General features: G+C 43.1%; 8 protein-coding genes across 8 annotated transcripts; 3 read left to right on the plus strand and 5 right to left on the minus strand.

Annotated features, from left to right (window-relative positions):
• On the minus strand, positions 1–786 carry Bfra_007364 (uncharacterized protein; the record flags this gene model as incomplete). Its single annotated transcript, XM_037337737.1, has 1 exon — positions 1–786. One exon carries the CDS (start codon positions 784–786, stop codon positions 1–3), a length of 786 nt encoding a protein of 261 aa, XP_037187117.1.
• A 2181-nt stretch (positions 787–2967) lies between these two features.
• Positions 2968–4155, plus strand: Bfra_007365 (uncharacterized protein; the record flags this gene model as incomplete). Its single annotated transcript, XM_037337738.1, has 2 exons — positions 2968–3790; positions 3857–4155. The coding sequence occupies 2 exons, from the start codon at positions 2968–2970 to the stop codon at positions 4153–4155; spliced, it is 1122 nt and encodes a 373-aa protein (XP_037187118.1).
• Positions 4156–5515: 1360 nt separating this feature from the next.
• On the minus strand, positions 5516–7372 carry Bfra_007366 (putative het domain protein; the record flags this gene model as incomplete). Its single annotated transcript, XM_037337739.1, has 2 exons — positions 5516–7267; positions 7322–7372. 2 exons carry the CDS (start codon positions 7370–7372, stop codon positions 5516–5518), a joined length of 1803 nt encoding a protein of 600 aa, XP_037187119.1.
• A 299-nt stretch (positions 7373–7671) lies between these two features.
• On the minus strand, positions 7672–8685 carry Bfra_007367 (putative ring-like domain-containing protein; the record flags this gene model as incomplete). The annotated part of the gene is made up of 2 exons (XM_037337740.1): positions 7672–8501; positions 8559–8685. 2 exons carry the CDS (start codon positions 8683–8685, stop codon positions 7672–7674), a joined length of 957 nt encoding a protein of 318 aa, XP_037187120.1.
• Positions 8686–9566: 881 nt separating this feature from the next.
• On the minus strand, positions 9567–10076 carry Bfra_007368 (putative duf427 domain protein; the record flags this gene model as incomplete). Its single annotated transcript, XM_037337741.1, has 5 exons — positions 9567–9604; positions 9659–9739; positions 9794–9885; positions 9933–9943; positions 9990–10076. The coding sequence occupies 5 exons, from the start codon at positions 10074–10076 to the stop codon at positions 9567–9569; spliced, it is 309 nt and encodes a 102-aa protein (XP_037187121.1).
• A 460-nt stretch (positions 10077–10536) lies between these two features.
• Bfra_007369 (uncharacterized protein) lies at positions 10537–11663 on the plus strand (the record flags this gene model as incomplete). Its single annotated transcript, XM_037337742.1, is given in 3 exon segments — positions 10537–10556; positions 10567–10684; positions 10854–11663. The coding sequence occupies 3 exon segments, from the start codon at positions 10537–10539 to the stop codon at positions 11661–11663; spliced, it is 948 nt and encodes a 315-aa protein (XP_037187122.1).
• Positions 11664–14301: 2638 nt separating this feature from the next.
• On the plus strand, positions 14302–16001 carry Bfra_007370 (putative aromatic-l-amino-acid decarboxylase protein; the record flags this gene model as incomplete). The annotated part of the gene is made up of 3 exons (XM_037337743.1): positions 14302–14350; positions 14404–14566; positions 14618–16001. 3 exons carry the CDS (start codon positions 14302–14304, stop codon positions 15999–16001), a joined length of 1596 nt encoding a protein of 531 aa, XP_037187123.1.
• A 212-nt stretch (positions 16002–16213) lies between these two features.
• On the minus strand, positions 16214–18395 carry Bfra_007371 (putative tyrosyl-trna mitochondrial precursor protein; the record flags this gene model as incomplete). The annotated part of the gene is made up of 3 exons (XM_037337744.1): positions 16214–17606; positions 17658–18098; positions 18151–18395. 3 exons carry the CDS (start codon positions 18393–18395, stop codon positions 16214–16216), a joined length of 2079 nt encoding a protein of 692 aa, XP_037187124.1.
• Positions 18396–18614: the final 219 nt, after the last annotated feature.

The following is an 18614-nucleotide window of genomic DNA, read 5'->3' on the forward strand; positions in this document are numbered from 1 at the left end:
TTAGTTTGTCTCTTGCTTTCCATCCTCGGTTCTTTTCTTGCGATCCACAAGGCTTTCCACCCGCTCTATATAATTGCTTTCCTCATCCACAACTTCTTTGGTCTTGTAATCATCTAATTTGCGTAGGTTTTTGAGCTCCTGTACTCCTTCAACATCAACATCAACAACAGCTCTGTTTATCGTCTCCCCAAGTTCTTTTCTCTCCCTGTATCTTCTGTTCATATTCTGAAGTCTGATGATTTGGTGCTCATAAAACTTGTTCATGATCTCGAGTTCTTCCAAACCTTCAGCACTGTCAATTTCCATAATCTGATTCATTCTCTCCTCGAGTCCTTGATCTTCGTTTCGGATTTTTTGCAATTCAGCAGCATTTTCTGCGACTAGTTTTATTCTATCAGAGAGTATTTTTTGTTTGCCATTATCAAGTTCATTCTCCTCCAAAGCGGGCTCATCCACGAGTTTATTCACTCCTTCCAAGGCTCTCTTTTTCTGATCTTTCAGTTTGTTTCCTTCACTAGCGGTAACCCGAGCGTATCTCTTGATTTTAGCCTCGCGTTTCTCTTTCTCAACCCTGAGTTCTTTACTTTCAGTAATGATGCTTTGCGCCATTGCATCGCTTGTGTCTGGAGTTTTTCTCTTCTCATCCTCACGCTTCTGTTCAAACTCGCGTTTCTGCTCGTCGTTCAGTCTGGCCCACAAAAGCTCAATCGCTCTAACTTCACTTCTTCTCTGCTCAAATTGTTGTCCTTCAACTGAGGCGACAGATCTTTCTGCAATGTCGTTCATTATACGGGGAATGTGTCCTGATCCTTGCAAAGATCATATCAGCAGCAACAATACAATCACTTTTTTTTCGTGCATCTCACAAGACATAAGGGAGAGTGGTAGGCTTTGTCTGCATAATTTTCGTACGCAATGATGGCAGAACGATATTTTTCACTTCTTTTCGCATGGTTTTCTGAGTTCATGTTGATTTGGAGGAGATCAGATGTTCTGCGATGGAATTTGTGGTTGCTCGTTGAAGTTCGATATGTCAAATAGTACGATGTAATTGGTTGATGTTCACGTTTGTTCACTGGTGAATGGCACTGTTTTTGCACCTTTGCCTACATCCTAAGTATGTTTTACATACTTCAATAGGAGGAAGGAAAGGGGCCATGAGGAGCCGCAGAATTGGGCGATTGGGTGGTCAATCGCAAGTGCCTGAACAAGACTTTCTATATGGTTCAATCCTCATCTTCATCGCTAGACTTATTAATAGGTACGATAAGAATGTGGTTTGCAAGCTGGTATACACCGCGGTAGTCAAGTTTTTTCAAAAGGCTACAGCCAAGGATCTTCCCAATCGTTAAAAGAATTCATTCTTACATATGTCTTGCTTCGTGGGCAGAACAATCTTCTTCTCCATCCAATTCTACCAAGTCTCAGTCGCAAACTGAGCTTAGACTGGGCTTTTGGCAAGCTATACGATCTTGTGTTCGGGATTTGGTTCAAAATCAAAGACTGTACATCAGTGGTCTCGAATGGCGATTTTCCATAGAATCTTGGAATGACGAGGGATTGTGTAGGAGATCTACAAATTTTTGCAGAAACCATCAGCATGGAAATTCAATTTGTCAAGACGTCGACAAGGGACTTCCACACAGCATGCAGCCTCTACATTTTTCAGGTATGAAACCAACTTTGACGATCGATTGAGGTTTCCCTCGAAGTCGAAAATATCGTCGTCGAATGGTTTCACAATGGCAAAATCTCACACAACAGTCCTCGGCAGACAGCCGTTGCTGTTTGTATTGGCATAAGGTACGCCAAAATATCGTGGTCAGCAAAAGGTGGTACCACCGAAAGACTTCATTCTAGATATTTGCCAGAAATAATGAATATTAACACACTTTTTCAACTATTTTGATTTCAATAATCAGCGAAATATACTAGAGATGCCAGATTTACCAGACACATGTTCCAATGCTGACAACATCCTGATTCAAAGCAATCCTTCATATTTTTATTTACTCCGACCTTCTCTCGGAACTCAGACTATCTGTAAGCGGAGAAAAGAAAACTCTTCAATGATTGATCTATCTGGGTAAAGTAATCTCAAATGAAGCCCGATGACAAAGGATTCTGGTCGACAAACGTTACACAACGCACAAAAATGGAGAAAGTCAGCGGCGACTCAGCCTTGTGGATATTATACTGTCAGCGGGATAGAGTAAGAATTGAATGACCTTGGGCTACCAAGTCCAGTGATTGGACAATCTGAGATGATTCTATTATTCAAACCAATTTCCAATTCGTTTCGATAGCCATAAGATTCGAGGTTTGGAACATGTTTTAGTAAGAGCTCCTACAAAGATGTCTCAGCGAAAGGTGTTCGGCGCAGCTGAATTGAAAACCGTCAATCACAAAATCTGATGTCCAAGAAGGGGGGGGGGGGGGGCAGAAGAGTAAGATATCGTACCACATTCAACATTTTCCAGATGCGAAATGAACTAATGCTTGATTACATAGGGGCTTGTGTAAAGCCAAGTCTCAACAGTAGCAAAGTCGTCAAAGAAGATCCATCAATATGTTCCTAATCGGCGCGTATAGCAGATTCAGATGCTATGATTATAGAGGGAATAATCTCTTGCCAAGTATTCTCACTACTTCGTAATTTCATGAGGTCGCCGTCTTTCGGGCTTGCATTTCGTATCGTGCAAAATTGTATAGACGGAAGTTAGTACATGCTTTGCAATGACATTATTCCATGTTTTTGACTGCAAGATTCCAAGTTTGAACAGTATTCCCTCGTATGATTGAGCAACTGAGGACAATTTTAGTTCTGATACGGGCGGTATATAATGATAGTGGGTTCCGTTGCCTTTTTGTTCATCCACACACGTTCTCTTTGATTTTAGTTCTTTCTCAACCACTTCAGTCTATCTTTAAAATTCAATTTCTAGCATCATATATCTTACTACCACCATGTATCTCTCAGGATTTGCCACATTTCTCCTCGCAGTTGCACCACTAGTACTGAGCAGCCCACTTCTGCCGCGAGAAGACGAACGACTAGACGAAGCAGTTTTCCTCACGACCTGCTTCAAGTATATGAAAAGCAACGACGCCACACCAAACGGCCGAGACGACAAACTCTGGTACTTCAAAAATTACGACGATTCTATCAAAGGACAGCAATTCGACGAAGCGTACGCCTCCAACCCCGGCGACCCAAACCATCCCGTAGACTGGACTTCGGGTACAGAAAGAAATCCCATCACCGGCACACTTGACAAAAAGCCGTTCAAAGTTTGGGGACTCACGGAAATGGGAGATGGCAAGACGTTCGTTACTGGATATGCTGATTTGGGAGGCGCGCCCATGCGCTGCTACAACAACTCTGCCTCGCACTGGAAACAGGATTACGGAGAAAAAATGTATGTCAAATGTAGTGCGAAATACTACTGCACGAGAAATTCGCGACAGGTTCGTCGCACGATTGTGACGACTTCTAGTACGATGCAAAGTATTCCGTTTTTGGGGCAACAGAATTACGATGTCGAGAATGATCACGGAGTGCAGGAACAGGTTAAAAATGCTTTTTTGTGGTTGAAGGACCATTATAAGAGTAATGCTGCTGATGGGGAAGGATATAAAATCGGGAGTAAAGATTACAAAATGACATATGCAGTGAATCGGATGGAGAAAGAGGGAGATCCGTATTATGAAGCTGATCGGATCAATCAAGTTGCGGATTTGGTGGTGGAGAGAGTGTTTCCTGAGTTATGGGCCAAGGATAGCATCAGTGGTAAGTAACCCCTTACAAAACTTTGACGGAAAGGATAGAGGCATAAAAACTAACACATGATTTCAGATGAAAGGGCATGGCCTTCCGGAAGCAAAATCCTCGCAGAAGCTACACATACGCTTCCCTTCCCAAAACAAATCAAAGTCCAAGTGCAAGTTGCGGAACAGGCCATGCTGGATTGGGAGGATAGAGATACCGTTGTTTTTACCGTGGAAAAGGGGAATGAATGTAAAGTCGACAGCGTGCTCAGTCTTGCAATCAAAGGTGCGTTTAAAGCTGTTTCGGCTGCAACGACAGGTGGTGTGAGCGCAGTTGCTAATGGATTGGGGCTTGTTGTTGGGGAATTGGCTGCGGGTGCTTGTTAGATGTGGTGGATTGTTAGGTGAGATGACTGTTTGATGAGATTGCTTTTTCTTCTATTTGGATTTTGGTTCTTGAGTGTATTTTTGCATTGTGTTTATGAATTAAGAGTTTGCTTATTGTATGCTATAGAAAACATATGTATACTATTTATTTACCATTTCTGGAGATTTCGTCATTGATATATGAGCTACATAAATTTCATTTCAATATTATTTAATAAAAGCGGCTCTTCTCCAACAAATACAACATCCCTCGTGGCGCAATTGGCTAGCGCGTTCGACTGTTATCCAGGATTTATTCCTGATCACGTGATCGAGAGGTTGGTGGTTCAAGCCCACCCGAGGGAGACACAATTTAGAATGTTTCTTTTGGCTATTTTTTTGCTCCCGTTTATGCAGGTGGTTGTTGGCTGTAGAATGCCGAAGTGGTTGCTTTTTTAAGGTTCAAAGAAAGGAGGAGGTTTGGTGGCTTAAGTGTGGGGTCTATTATTCGTAGGTTCAGTGGGTGGGTGGGCTCGAACCACCGACCTGGCGCTCCGAGCTCACCACATATAGGCCTCTCTCCCTTCTTTTCTTCTATTCACCCCTTCTCCTTCTTTTGTTCAAATAGGAACCCTCGGATTTGATTTGATTTTTGAAGTTTCCAGGTTGATGAAGTTTTCAATGCATCGGCTAAAAATGGAGCCTCATCGGGAACTTTGCGGGCCGTCGTCTTCACGCGTACCGAAGACATTTATTTACATGCATTTAACATATCAGGTAGCTACCTCATAGCATTATAAGTATTGGGAAAGGAACTACAAGGTTTCATCTATATAATCCAGCTTCAATGGATTTTTTTGGCTTGTCTTGACAATAGGCGTACGATGAATTGTAGTCTTTCTTACTTACTTCCTGGCTGAGCGATATAGGATTCATCCAGGTCATCATTCGCACTATGCCTATAGTCTTGTGAAACAGACGGGCTATGGAATTTTAGACATGCTACTTTGTACCACCCTACCTTCACAAAGAGAGAATTTATAAGTTCATAATGAGGTTAGCAATGGTATGTGTAAGAACGCTGAGAAATGAGCGATTCTGATGTAATGAAATCCATTCTTGTAAATCTGAGGTTTCACATCACCCATTATCATATTGTCGAGCATGAAGTGTTTATTTTCTTTGTTATACCACTTTATTCTAGACATCGAAGACTCATCGCACACTGTTAATTCGAGCAATAGAGCTTAATTGTGCACATTCAACTCACACAATAACGCCATACTTCAAATCATCTCACTCCTTGGTTGTCCAATATCATTCTTGTCCATAGAGAAGCTCTACACGGGAGGAAGTTTGACCAGATAAAGAAAAGACTAAGCTAATCCAAGAGCTGGTATGCCAACGGTACATAAATGTACAAATCTACCGTTTGGTCCGACGTCAAATTGTTGAAGCTTGGCAGGCCAAATGGGGAAGAGGTTTCTTCGAGTGTAGAATTTTTACTTTTTCGTGCATCTTGTGGTTTTTGTGCTAAGCCAGCAGTTCCGATTAAGTTTAATTTAGCTTTCGTTCTCCTTATGACTGCGGCTTTTTTGATTCCATTAATCTCACACAAGTAGTCGCCTACACGAGCTGCTGACGGTCCAAGACCCATATTTGCAGGCGCATCATTCGATACCGGAAAGTTTCCGACAAATCTGTCCAAGAGGAATAAACGTGCTCCCTTTACTGGCGACGGGGGAAGAGGTTCAGACCTTCTTGGAGGTAGATGAAAAGACGAGTTGCGCAACAGAGGCTCACCTCCTACATCTCGCTTAGTGAGTCTATCGAGCGGGTCGGAATTCTCTCCTGGAAAGCGTTCACAAAGCCAGGAAACATCAGAACCACATGTCGACACGATTTTGAGACCAGTCTCATCTAAGTCTTCTAGCATTTCTAAGAAGAGATCACTTTCTTCCTGAACGCTGGGCTGAATCTTATCCGGTAAATGATTCTGAATACTCAATCTCCAGTCTGCAGTCTTCGAAAGTTCAGTCATTATTTGTACATACGAAGGTCCCAAATGTACGATACGTCCCACCAAACGAGCCGGAACTTTCAACACTGTAGGGTTGCTAACTCCGATATATCGTTCAAGATTTGATTTCTGAGGTATTTTCAAAAAGATATCATCCGCAATTTCTTTCATTGTTGTGATGTTAGGGCCGCCAAGAGAGTCCCGAACTAATTTTCCAAACTTCAAAATATCACTTTGATGAACTCGAGTATCGGAATTCCTAAAAAGTACTGTATCCTTCCAGACTTCGTAGAGGGTTTTTCGATAATCCATAGGGAATCCAGCATAGCAGTCCGTAGCCAAACCAACCAACCCATATACTTTATCTCTCGGCTCTTTACACAAAGCTTGACGATGATTTTCCAAAAGGTTTTGCAGCCTATGACCACCATCGTATTTGTTTCGTAATTGATAATATAGATTCCATGGAACCGTCTGAGACAATGCGTTTTCTTCAATTATTTCCTGCGTGATCCATGCAGGATATGGCCAGTTGAGAGTGATGGTTTCCACAAATCGTTGCCAGTTTATTAGTTCTTGTCCAAAGAAAATGATGAGTTTTCTGGCCTTTCCAATCTCTTGGATAATCCAAAGGCGCTTCCAATATTCATTTGAGCATAAGATCATTAAGTAGTTGAATAATGATCGTTGATCTTTATATTGTTGAGTATGCCCTGATAATTCAAACGGCGATATCTTCTTTGGGTCTGGCCAAACCGGCGGTGATATAAGCTCGTCGTTTTTTAACCAAATTACCACAAGCATTGCGCGCTCATAAATATAAGGCATGATAGTCAATTGACGATTCCGCTCCGCAACGTCGTCCTGATTTATACATATAGCATCGACCCAGAGAACGTGTTCTGTGACACTTTGCTGCTGCAAGCATATAAGGGCCTTGTACAGATTTTCCGTTACAAGAAAATATCGATCATCAATAACAATGGGTTGTTGATCAGCTTCATTACCCCAGGTATAGGAAACAGCGTTGTACTTCGGTCGTTCCCCGAATATTGCATGCTTGAGAAAGCAACGAGGTTGCTGGGTACAATTACCAGGCAATAAATGCAGAAGCTATAAGCTCTTCATTAGCAATCATGATCCCGAAGGCGTTAGTTAACCACTTACTCGAATTCCGTCTACGAGAGGGTCGAGGGGTTTGTAAGAAAATCGCTTCATTGCAATGGAAAGTAGAGTGACGAAACACAAAGAATGCTGATGAAAGAAATGTAATGTAAAAGCAGTCTTCTTCCGTTCAGAAGAAGGCTGACACTTGTGCTGCGCAAATTAGGTACCGGGATCGATTCCGCCAAGCATGGTTGCATCAGAATATTGACCAATGAGTGATGCAGGCATGAAATTTAAATTGTCCCGTCGGCTATCCTTCCAGAAAGTATCGACAGCATGCCAAAGTATTTTGACCATCTGGGATATCATAATCGTTTGCCATCAACGCCATATTCCCTGTTTTAATTTCATTACTGTCCGTCCTCTTCTTCGCCCTCTTCTCCTTCCTCCTCAACAGGGGCTCTTCTCCTTTGCGAGGAAGCGCCACTTCTCCGCTTCTCTCTCAAGTTATCTTCTGTTGATGTGACCGCTTTCTCTCCAACGTAATGCTTTCCATCCCACTCAGTTTCGCATTTTGGACAATTCTGGTTAGGACGTGATCTAAAATACGCAGGATGACAGATCTTATGTAGTCGCACATTGCAATCTCTCCTCGAACACCTCATGCCAACCGTAACAATTCCTTTACATGCTTCACAGTTTTTTATGCGCTGCCACTCATCCGGATCGTCCGAGTCGTTATATGTATCGACAAGCCAGCTTCGAAGCTCTAGAATTGCGCGGGGTGACAGAGAATAAAACCCTCGATCGCTTCGTTCGAACCACCCCTGCGCTACCAGACCTTCCAATACCTTCTCGGCTTCGCCTCTCCTCACACCGTTATCTATTGTTTGCATGTCGGCGTCACCTATGCTCTGCCGGCCGGAGCCTCCAATAACTGATGAGTGTATAGCCTGTGTACTGGTTATAGCCATGACCTCCTTTCCCTTGGTATTGTATGATTCAAACATAGCATCCAACAACCGCTTAATGTAGAACATCTCCTCCGTTGTAAAAGTGGTCGCAATCTGAGTGAGGGGATCGCTGGTACTGTTGACAAGAGCCCAGATTTGTTCATTTGTTCGCTGATGCCTCATGCTTCTAATCTCGTAATCGAACGGCGAGAGGGCTTCAGCTGCTTTGGATATGTAGGAGTTTAAGTCATCCTTTGTGACATCATCTGCTGAAGTAACTCTTCCATCTATATGATAAATGTCAGTTTGAGAAGAAGAAAGATTAAAGAGGAATTTCTAATCACCATCTTGAACTGTGAAAATATGGGCGAGTAAATCTTTGCCTTCTTCAAGATTCAAAGTGCCACGCGCTAATAATGCTTGAAGAAATGCGCGATTAGTATCATCGTACTGTTCCGGGGCGTTCTCCATGATTATTCCTTTTCGTAGATTTGATTGCAATATTTTATGTCGTGGGATCAATTGTGATGTGATAGGGATAAAGATACCCTGTGCGGGGTGACGCGTTTGTGATCGCGGGATGATTTTAGCGTGTTCAGCGCGTTTTTCTTCGGGGTTTCGGGGCCCAAGCTCTCAGTATACAATTGTGTTTGTATTCTGCTATCAAATCACTCAATGCCCCTCACCCATTTCTAATTCTGATTCACTCAGCTCATTGGGCTATATTTTTCATGCAAATTTCAAGCTCGTTTTCTATCAAACATCTGCCACATTGTCAATGAAAAAAGTTCGGGTCTCAAGGAGGCTTGTCTCCTTTACAATCTCATGGCCGATACATATTCAACGCATGAGAAGGTCAAAGTATAGTTCAAATATCAGGCTTCTTTCACTTCAAAAATCCCTATGAGTTGGTCGTGCAAAGTCTCAATCAAACATGTCTAGCCTACAGTTTTGCAGCATGGTTGAAGGAACAGATTGTCATTTAGTCCAGGGGTTCATACTCAGTCTTAGAGACAGAGGTTCCTCGAGCCACACATGTTACCTATAGGGCAAGTAGCCTATTCACGATTCTTGATAGAGCTGTTGGGATATCGTTGTGACCTGTTGGATATTGAGAGACCAACTACGAATAACATCGTTCTCTGTCTTCTGCTTGTTAAAACAAGTTTCACGCGTAGATCTGCATTTCATGAGTCAAGTCAAAAAAGCTTATTGAATTTTGTTCTGGACCATTGTATACTGCTATCTGGTGTGCTAATTGTTCAATATTGTTCGATTCGCGGCAAGAGATTCCTCTGTGAAGCCCCACACCTTCAACGAGTTCTTGATGTTCAGATCCAGCCCCAGGTCTCCTAGTTCTCCTCCGCCTTCACATCAACCAAGTTCTTGTCTATGTGCTTGTTAGTCGTGCAAATCATATCTCCATACCCAATGAGCCTCTTACAGAACGCAACATAATCCTTGATATTCTGAGCCTTGTCAAACGGAGCTGGATAATACCAAGCTGCGTTCTTCAACTCCGTTTCTATACTTTGTCAATCTTTCCTTGACTCATAAACAGGGGAGTTAGGTAGCTCACTGTCAAACGTGATGGTATAGTATGATGCATCACCTTTCCAGGGACAATGTGTACTATGGTCCGTCTTGGAGAGCATAGCTTGTTTCACCGAGCTGAATTATCAGTATTGGTCGTTTCGACTCAATACAATACAACTTACGATGGTGGAAACTGTATTGTTAGCAATATGTCAGAACTTCAAAAGTCAGGTACATACATAGACATTTCCCTCTACAACCTCCCAGTTATCTGTCTCGGCAATGGTACGGCCGTTGATTGTTGCGGTAGCTTTTCCTGACGGCATTGTTGTTATTTGCGTGCGATAATGTTAATAAAGGGTTGTTGTGGTGTTTTGATTGATGTTGAGTTTATGATGATGAGATATCAGACAGTTGTAAGTGAGCTGCGAGATGGTTTGTAATAATGAGGGGTAGCTCGAATGGGTATTCCCCGCGTTTGGATTAAGTAATCAACCCAATGCGGGGTTTATGCTTCTCCGATCCGACTATTTGTTGAGTACTTAGTGCTTGTATATTCAATCTGGCCTTGAATAATAAAGTGTTATTAGCCTAATAGATGAGAAACGAGTGATATAATGTGCAGTCCGATCCCGAGCAACAGAGGCTTTTCGGCTCGATTAACAAGATGAGAACTCTTCATTATACAAGTTCCAATTCTACATTGAAATGCACACAGCCTCGCAGCCAGCCTGGTGGATTACATTCACTAATTCGAGTCGCTTCGTCGCGTCATGTGACGGAAACATGACTGGCCCTGGAGATATGTTCTCTCAGTCATCGTGAAGAAATCAGTGTCGTTCCAGTCATTACAGATGCAACTAGTCATTATGCGCCGCCGTATTCGGACTTAAGTCGTTTCAGGGCTGCGGCTCTTCATAAATCCCATTCTGCAGTCATTTCGGAACTATTCAGTCATCCTGGAGCCATTATGCTCCTTTTCTACAGTCATTTGGCGTCTAGATGGCCCATCAAAATCTGGTTAAATAGCTCCGGATATCCCTCTTTGCTTTATGTTCTCCTCTCGTCCACAATAATTCTCGAGCACAGCAATATTCTACCAGGTCCTACGCAAACATAACGATTCTACCATCGAAACTATATTCAACCCCCTCCTTGGCTCATATCCACACAATTCAGCTTCTTTAAACCTCATCATGTCTCAACATAACATCCCACACAGCAACACAATTCCATACGTCAACGACCAAAATGTCCTTCCTCGACCCATCGATCCTAGCTCTGCAAAGGCGAAGCGCTTGAGAAGAGCCGAGCGAGGTCGCAAAAATATCTACAGCATAGTTCCTCGGTGTAGCCCACCCCCGGAGTTTCTTTCTAACGATGCATTTAGAATCTTGCCCAAAGGATGGTGGAAATGTACATATGCCGGATGTCCCGTTGGCGCTCATGATCTCGGCGAACGATTATGTCCGACTTTCGCCAGCAAGGGTAAATATCTACCGGATGGAAGAAAGGAGGCAGAACGAGATCCAATAGATCTTCAGGAAGGTTGGTGGTGTTGTCCTAACGAAAAATGCGAATTGAGATCTAGACGTCCATTATATGAGGAGAGACGCATATGCAAGTGTGAGAACAACTATGGAAGGGATGCATTGATTGAGGAACGTGAGAAGATTTTTCCTACATACTCGTCGGCGGATAATGTCGAGAGATGGGTTGCACAGTTGCCTGCGCTGCCAACGGAGGAGGAAATTGACATTATGGAGGGAGGATTGGAACCGGGTCTGGAGTATGCGTATGAGATTGAACAACCGACGAGCTCGAAACCACAGAAATTGCTATCGTTGAGGCTTCCTAGGAGACTTGGCACATGGGAATTGTCGCTGAGAGATAAGCCTTCTGGCTCTAAGTAAGACTTATTAGGCGTGAGGCGTAAGGATTTCTTTCGTCTTGAGATATTTGGCTTTCGGGATCAGGCTAGAAGGATTTAATTAGACGGTTATGCGAGATTTTGAGCTGGTAAATGCTACATTGAGTATTTAGATTACATCATGATATTTTCCGCCAGCTGGCGAATACAATGTTCAAGTTCTATTCAAATATTTATATTTCTGCAGATGTGAATGTATATTTTCATTTTGAACACTGGGATGTGTATGCTTCTCAATGTTTAAGTATAGCTGAGACAATCATAAAGTCTTGAAATGTGATGCCTGATTGAGATCTGGACATTTGGTATCGATTGTTGGACTTGAATTCATACACTCTTTGTATCTTATCGCATTTTTGTGAAACGACAACTTCGGTTGTCGGGGGTGTTCGAAGCTACATGGCCATGTACAAAGCCACTATTTATTTGGACTCCCTTGCCTACTTTCCATGACCACACTTGATGTATTATGGATGTAAGCAAAAGAAGATCCAGGGAAGCAATGAACTTCATGTTTGGCATAGACACATGGAAAAGCAACAGGTGAAGACGATGGGTTGAGAAGTTAAGAGAGTAGAAGGATATGAAGAAGATAATGATAATGATACTTCGAGGACGATGAGGCCTTGCCACATCATATACTTCTCATATACTTCGCTCAAAAAGCTGCTTACATATATAGATGGTCTGTCTGGTTGAAGGGAAGCACTCAAGAATGATCCGAGCCTCGCCCTTAGACAGCACTAGCACTCCCATTGTAGGATTTCGTAAGATTGATATCAAGATCCAGCGAAGCACATTGATCGCTCATTTCTGATCAAATGTAGAGAGGTGACGAAGCTGTATCGAAAGTCCTGTATAGATTTGAATGTAACGAGTTTACTGGTTGTGAGGCCTCTGTGACGCTAGTTGCCCAGCGTATAGAACTGGATACGATTGGCCGAATGAAAGCAAAATTGGGACCACAATCCTTTAAGCGGCGCAGCTAGGTACAAATAATTCTCCTTTGAACAATTTTAAGATTCTCTCTCCACTTGAAAAAAGCCGACGGCGAAGAAGGATTATTTCTAATTAATCCGATATAGCGAATTGAGCGAGATACCGAACGGTGTGGCAGATGCCTCCATCCTGAAATTATCGGCGTTCTTGCTCTGCATTTCAAAGCCTTTCAATCCCCTAGGTTACCTCGCTAACTTTTACGGAAACCAAAAGAATGATTGTCATTTATTGATATTGATCGATAGCAACCTCCAAGTGCCTTTCTCGAGTAATTCTGAGTCCTGGATCATGAGCGGACCACCTTCATGCAAACAGCTAACTGTCATGTTTCGATTCACGTGTACCAACTGGTATTCTGCTTGGTGTGATCACTTCGAGTCACACTGTCCCTTTTCGTTTGATTTGGAAATGCCAACATCTCCTTCGTCTTCCGTCATCTACATCTTTATCAGCACCCCTGCATTCAGGGATGAGCACCGGGCCGGGCTATCCGGGTATCATAGAGTATGGTCGGGTATACGCTCCCGGTAGAATGCATACCCTGATATGCGTACCCGGAGAGGCTAAAACACCGGGTAGGGCTCGGGTGACCCTCTATCTGCATTGCTACATGGTGAAAAGCCTTCTTCAAAGCCATTCTGAAAGTATTTTGATTGCCAAGATGCGCCTTCGGCGTTTTTACTGAGTTTGACATGAACAGGATCTCGATCAGTCCTTTGCAGATGGATATACCATCCGACATGCTAGATGTCAATAGTATACCCTTAAACATCCGGATTTCTCAGAGACGGAATTCAAAAATTCGTATATCCGAGCCGTAGATCCCTTGTTCCTTTACTCTCATCTTATTATTCTATCTAGACCTTCGTAGGGGGGGAACTAGCCGCAATTGATCAATAGTGCAATCTTTCATTCTCTTAAATATACAGATAGAGATGTTTCATTGTCCTAAATATCCTTTCGCGAACAAAGATCAAGTGATGACTAGTTTGATGTTGTTGAATTGAAATCATTTTTTATTATTAAGGATAATTGATTGTTGACAGTGTTTGACAGGTACGGTATTCAAGTGGTGAAATACGGCTTTTCTTCCCCTAGACAAAAAAAGTAGCACACCAGAAAAATGACACGGCTTTAAAACTCTCTGTGAACTCAAATCATCGATAGACTTGTATGTAAATTATACATAAATATTGAGAAGCCTACAAATTATAATTCTATTTGCTTTATCCAACTTTTAACCTTCTTTGGGGTTTATAATTCAATTTTAAATAATAGGTAGTGTTTTGGCGAATTTGCCGTGCTAGTTTCTCCGTCCACAGTGAGCCGAGCCCGGTTGAGAAATGCGGGGCAAATTCCGCTCCGGCTACCATCTTCAAATTATGGGACCCGCAAAATGGGTGGGATATGCTCCCACAGTTGCTCTTATGCGATTTGACATGTCAAGGCAAGGACTGCTACGCCTTTTAAAGACATTGTGGCGATAGCATTATCTTTGAATAGAGAAAGATTCTTCCTTGGTCAAAAAAGGTTTCGACACTTCCAACCTTTTATATACGGTGGCATTTTCCCACTCTTTTTCTCGCTGCACACACACACATACATACTTCCTGTCAATAAATATGGATTCGAAGCAATTCAAAGAGGCGGCGACGTCAGCCATTGATGAGAGTAGGTTATTGTTCCCCCACCTGAAGTACTACACTACATACTAACCAACGTAGTCATTCAATATTATGATAACATTCATGAGCGAAGAGTAGTCTCAAATGTTGAGCCTGGTTACCTGAAGAAAATTCTTCCAGATGGTCCACCACAAGAGGGCGAATCATGGGCAGAGATTCAGAAAGACATTGAAACTAAAATCATGCCTGGTCTGACACATTGGTGAGTCTGACGTTTATATGTGAACGTTAAGACGGACACTGATATATCAAGGCAATCACCTAATTTTATGGCTTTCTTCCCCGCATCGTCTACCTACCCTGGAATGCTCGGAGAGTTATACTCAGCAGCTTTCACAGCTCCTGCTTTCAATTGGATCTGTTCCCCTGCTGTGACAGAGTTAGAGACTGTTGTAATGGACTGGCTGGCCAAGCTTCTCAATCTCCCAGACTGTTATTTGTCTTCGACTCACGGTGGTGGTGTCATCCAAGGATCGGCTTCGGAAGCCATCGTAACCGTTATGGTCGCTGCCCGTGATAAATACCTTCGTGAAACCACTGCAGATTTATCGGGTGTTGAACTCGAGGATGCGATCGCATACAAGAGGAGTAAGCTAGTCGCACTAGGAAGTGAAATGGCACACAGCTCCACGCAGAAAGCAGCGCAGATAGCTGGTGTTAGGTTTCGATCAATTCCAGTACTCGCATCCAACGATTTCGCCATGACGGGTGATGATCTAGAGAAAGTATTGAAAGAATGCAAATCTCAAGGATTGGAACCCTTTTATCTAACTTCGACTTTGGGAACAACATCTACATGCGCAGTTGACGATTTCGCATCTATCGCATCAGTAATCTCAAAATACGCACCTCCAGATGTTGCAGGCGAGATCTGGGTTCACGTTGATGCTGCTTATGCAGGTGCGGCTTTGGTCTGCCCCGAATACCATCATTTAACATCATCTTTCCAACATTTCCATTCGTTCGATATGAACATGCACAAATGGCTTCTGACAAATTTCGATGCATCATGTCTATATGTCAAGAAACGCAAAGATTTGATCGACGCACTCTCCATAACACCAAGTTATCTCCGTAACGAATTCTCAGAGAGTGGACTTGTAACCGACTATCGGGACTGGCAAATTCCTCTCGGAAGACGCTTCCGAAGCTTGAAGATTTGGTTTGTCCTTAGAACCTACGGAGTCAAGGGCTTACAAGAACATATTCGAAAACACGTGAAACTCGGGGAATTACTCATCAGTCTGCTGAAGACACGAGAAGATCTATTCAACATCGTTACAGGACCTAATTTCGCTCTGACTGTTCTGAATATTGTTCCCAAATCCGCGGATGCGGATGCGGAGGCACAGAATAGTCTCACGAAACAAGTATACGAGCTGATTAACAAAAGAGGCGAGATCTACCTCACAGCTGGAGTGGTGGGCGGTGCATATGTAATCCGAGTCGTGAGCGCGAATCCCAAGGCGGAGGAAAGTTTTATTCGGAAAGCTTTTGAGATTTTAGTCGATACGACTGAGGAGGTGCGGGATGGGAAAGCGAGCAAACGGGGAACTCTGAATGGGGTTGTTATGAATGGGAAGGCGGAGGGTGTGGGTGAGGTGGCGGTTGTTAATGGGAATGGATTACCAAATTAATATTGGGTGGAAAGAATGGGGATTATGGATGAAAAGTAGATACCCTATGCAAAGGGATTGTGACTTGCTGGAGATCTTATAGATTTAGGAGAATGCAATGTTTATCTCATCTGTTCCAACTTGCACATTCACAAAAGTAATAACCATATGAAAACATAGATAAATCATCATCGAGTGGATAATCTTTTTTAATACATAATTATACATTTCCACTAACTTTTCGATTCATCCTCCTCATGGGAATCTTCCCATTTCGAACGCTCATCGAAATCTATCTTCCTGACCAAACGATCTTTATCAACCGATACATCCGACTTCACCCTCTTGACCAATTTATCCAGATCAATTTTTTCCGACGAAAGTTGGTTTGTCTCTCTCAGATCAGCTTGAAGGAGTTGCATTCTTTCAAGACGTCGTGGCTCTCTGTCTTGCCATCTTTGCTGTGATTTCTCATGTGATCTTTCTCTTCTCAGTCGTCTAATCTCTTCTCTATCTGATATATCTACCCCAGTGCTGAGGATATTTGGATTTTTCTCTTCCTCGATTATCTCGCCTTCCTCGTTTAGCGTTTTAGGCATCTTTTGTTTAATCCAATCTTCATTTCCAGGGAATGATAAACCTTCTGCAATATATTCTTCATCTGGAACGATTTTGATGATTCGGATGTTAGATTTTCCACGTCGAAGAACAAGCATTGAACCATCAATAATATAGTGATGAGTATCCGAGTTTTTCCACGTTTTAATCGGGGTAAAAACTAATGCATCATCCTTGCCTACATATCCCAAAGGTCTGGATCCACCGACATAAAGTCCGGAAGCACCGCACAAACGATTAGCTTCGGAAGCTGTGGCACACAGGCCAGCGGCGACGACAATTCTTGCAATACTTCGTGTCATGACAAATGAACGTGGTAGTTTGAGGTCTGCTTTTGGTCTATTGGATGCGTTGATATTACCAGTGCTTGTTTCGCTAGATGTTAGTGTGCCTTCGACGCTCTCTAGATCGCGCTGCAATTCCTCGACATTCGCCGAAGTACTGGATTTGCTGAAAAGAAGTCGATGTTTGAGCTCAGCCGCTTTAGCGTCAGGGACTCCGTGAATCAGCTCTAGGAAATCTCGTGCTAATGCGTGTTGAGCTTTCCGAGTATGAGGCTCCTTCATGTGTTCCTCCATTATTTTATTGATTTGCTCAATGGGCATGAAAGTGAAAAGTTTAAGATATCTCTCTACATCCTGATCTGATGTACGAAGAAAGTACGCATACAAATCGAACGAGCTCATCATATCCTTGTCCAGCCAAAGAGCATTTCCAGCACTTTTTCCAAACTTGGCTCCTGAAGATGTGGTTAACAGCGGAACTGTAAATCCGAGAGGTGGTACCGCTTTTCGGTGTTGTTCTTGTACTACAGGGTCAGGATGATTCGCTAAAATATATTTGACAGCATCAATGCCAGCTGTGATGTTGCCGTACTGATCAGAGCCACCGATCTGCATTGTTATGCCTTTCGTATTGTACATGTGCCACCAATCCCATGATTGCAATAAAGGATATGAAAACTCAGAATAGGACATGCCATCGCCATTGTTCATCTTATTCTTGACACTGTGAATATTAGTCAGGGTTTTAGCAGACGCACAAAGGGAATATACTTACGTGTCTTTGGCAATCATCGCACCTATTCTCATGCCTGGGCCAAGAATTTGGAGAAGCTCCATCACTGTCAATTTATTCATCCAGTGATGGTTATTCACCAACCCTCTTCTCCATGCCCATTCCCATTGATATCCATATTTTCTTCCATACGCCTCGACGTTCAACCAAATGCCTTTCAATTGATAATGCATCTTCAATATATTTTCATTCCTCGTTGTACTCTTCATCTTCTCTCGTGTGGTCAAACGATCAGTCGGGTCGCCGATCTTTGCAGTAGCTCCTCCAACCAACGAAACCGTGTGGTAACCATGTATATACATCCAGAACAGGGACATGAAGGGTAGTAAATGGCCAACATGAAGTGAAGGCGCCGTAGGATCTACACCTACATACGCACCAAGCCGGTTTTCCGTCATCGCACGATCAAGTTCGTCTCTCGAACTGAAACATAAGTTAACGTCTCGCATCGAAGAAGCCAAGGAGGGGTACCTACCCAGTTATCTGATGTACATATCCTCGCTCCTCCAGAATTGAAAGCATGCTCTTCTTCTTCCCTGTCTTGATTTCCGCAGCATTCTTGGCCCACGCCACTTGCGCATCTGCCGCTTTCGCTAGGTATTTCATTCCAATCCATCTTCTCGACGCTTTATTTGAATTTCGAGAGGCTCTGAAAGCGCATCTTGCGCAAACATAAGGGTCAGGCCGAGCCGAGTATCGAAGGAGAGAAGTGGTTGCCATCTTGTGTGACTGAAAGATGGGAGTGTTTCACGAAGACATGAAGAATTTCGGAGAAAACAGAAAGGTCTCGCGACCGAGGGCTTCTACGACAAATGTCCTGCTTCAATACCCATTTGCAATTCTTGCGGGCCAAAATAATTTTACGGCGATCCGGCATACGTTTATCCGACCACCAAGAAATTGATCAACCCGCCGCTAGTCAGGGGTTCTCCATTCGCG

The sequence above is a fragment of the Botrytis fragariae genome, assembly GCF_013461495.1.
Source record: "Botrytis fragariae strain BVB16 chromosome Unknown tig00000795, whole genome shotgun sequence".
Lineage (NCBI taxonomy): Eukaryota > Fungi > Ascomycota > Leotiomycetes > Helotiales > Sclerotiniaceae > Botrytis > Botrytis fragariae.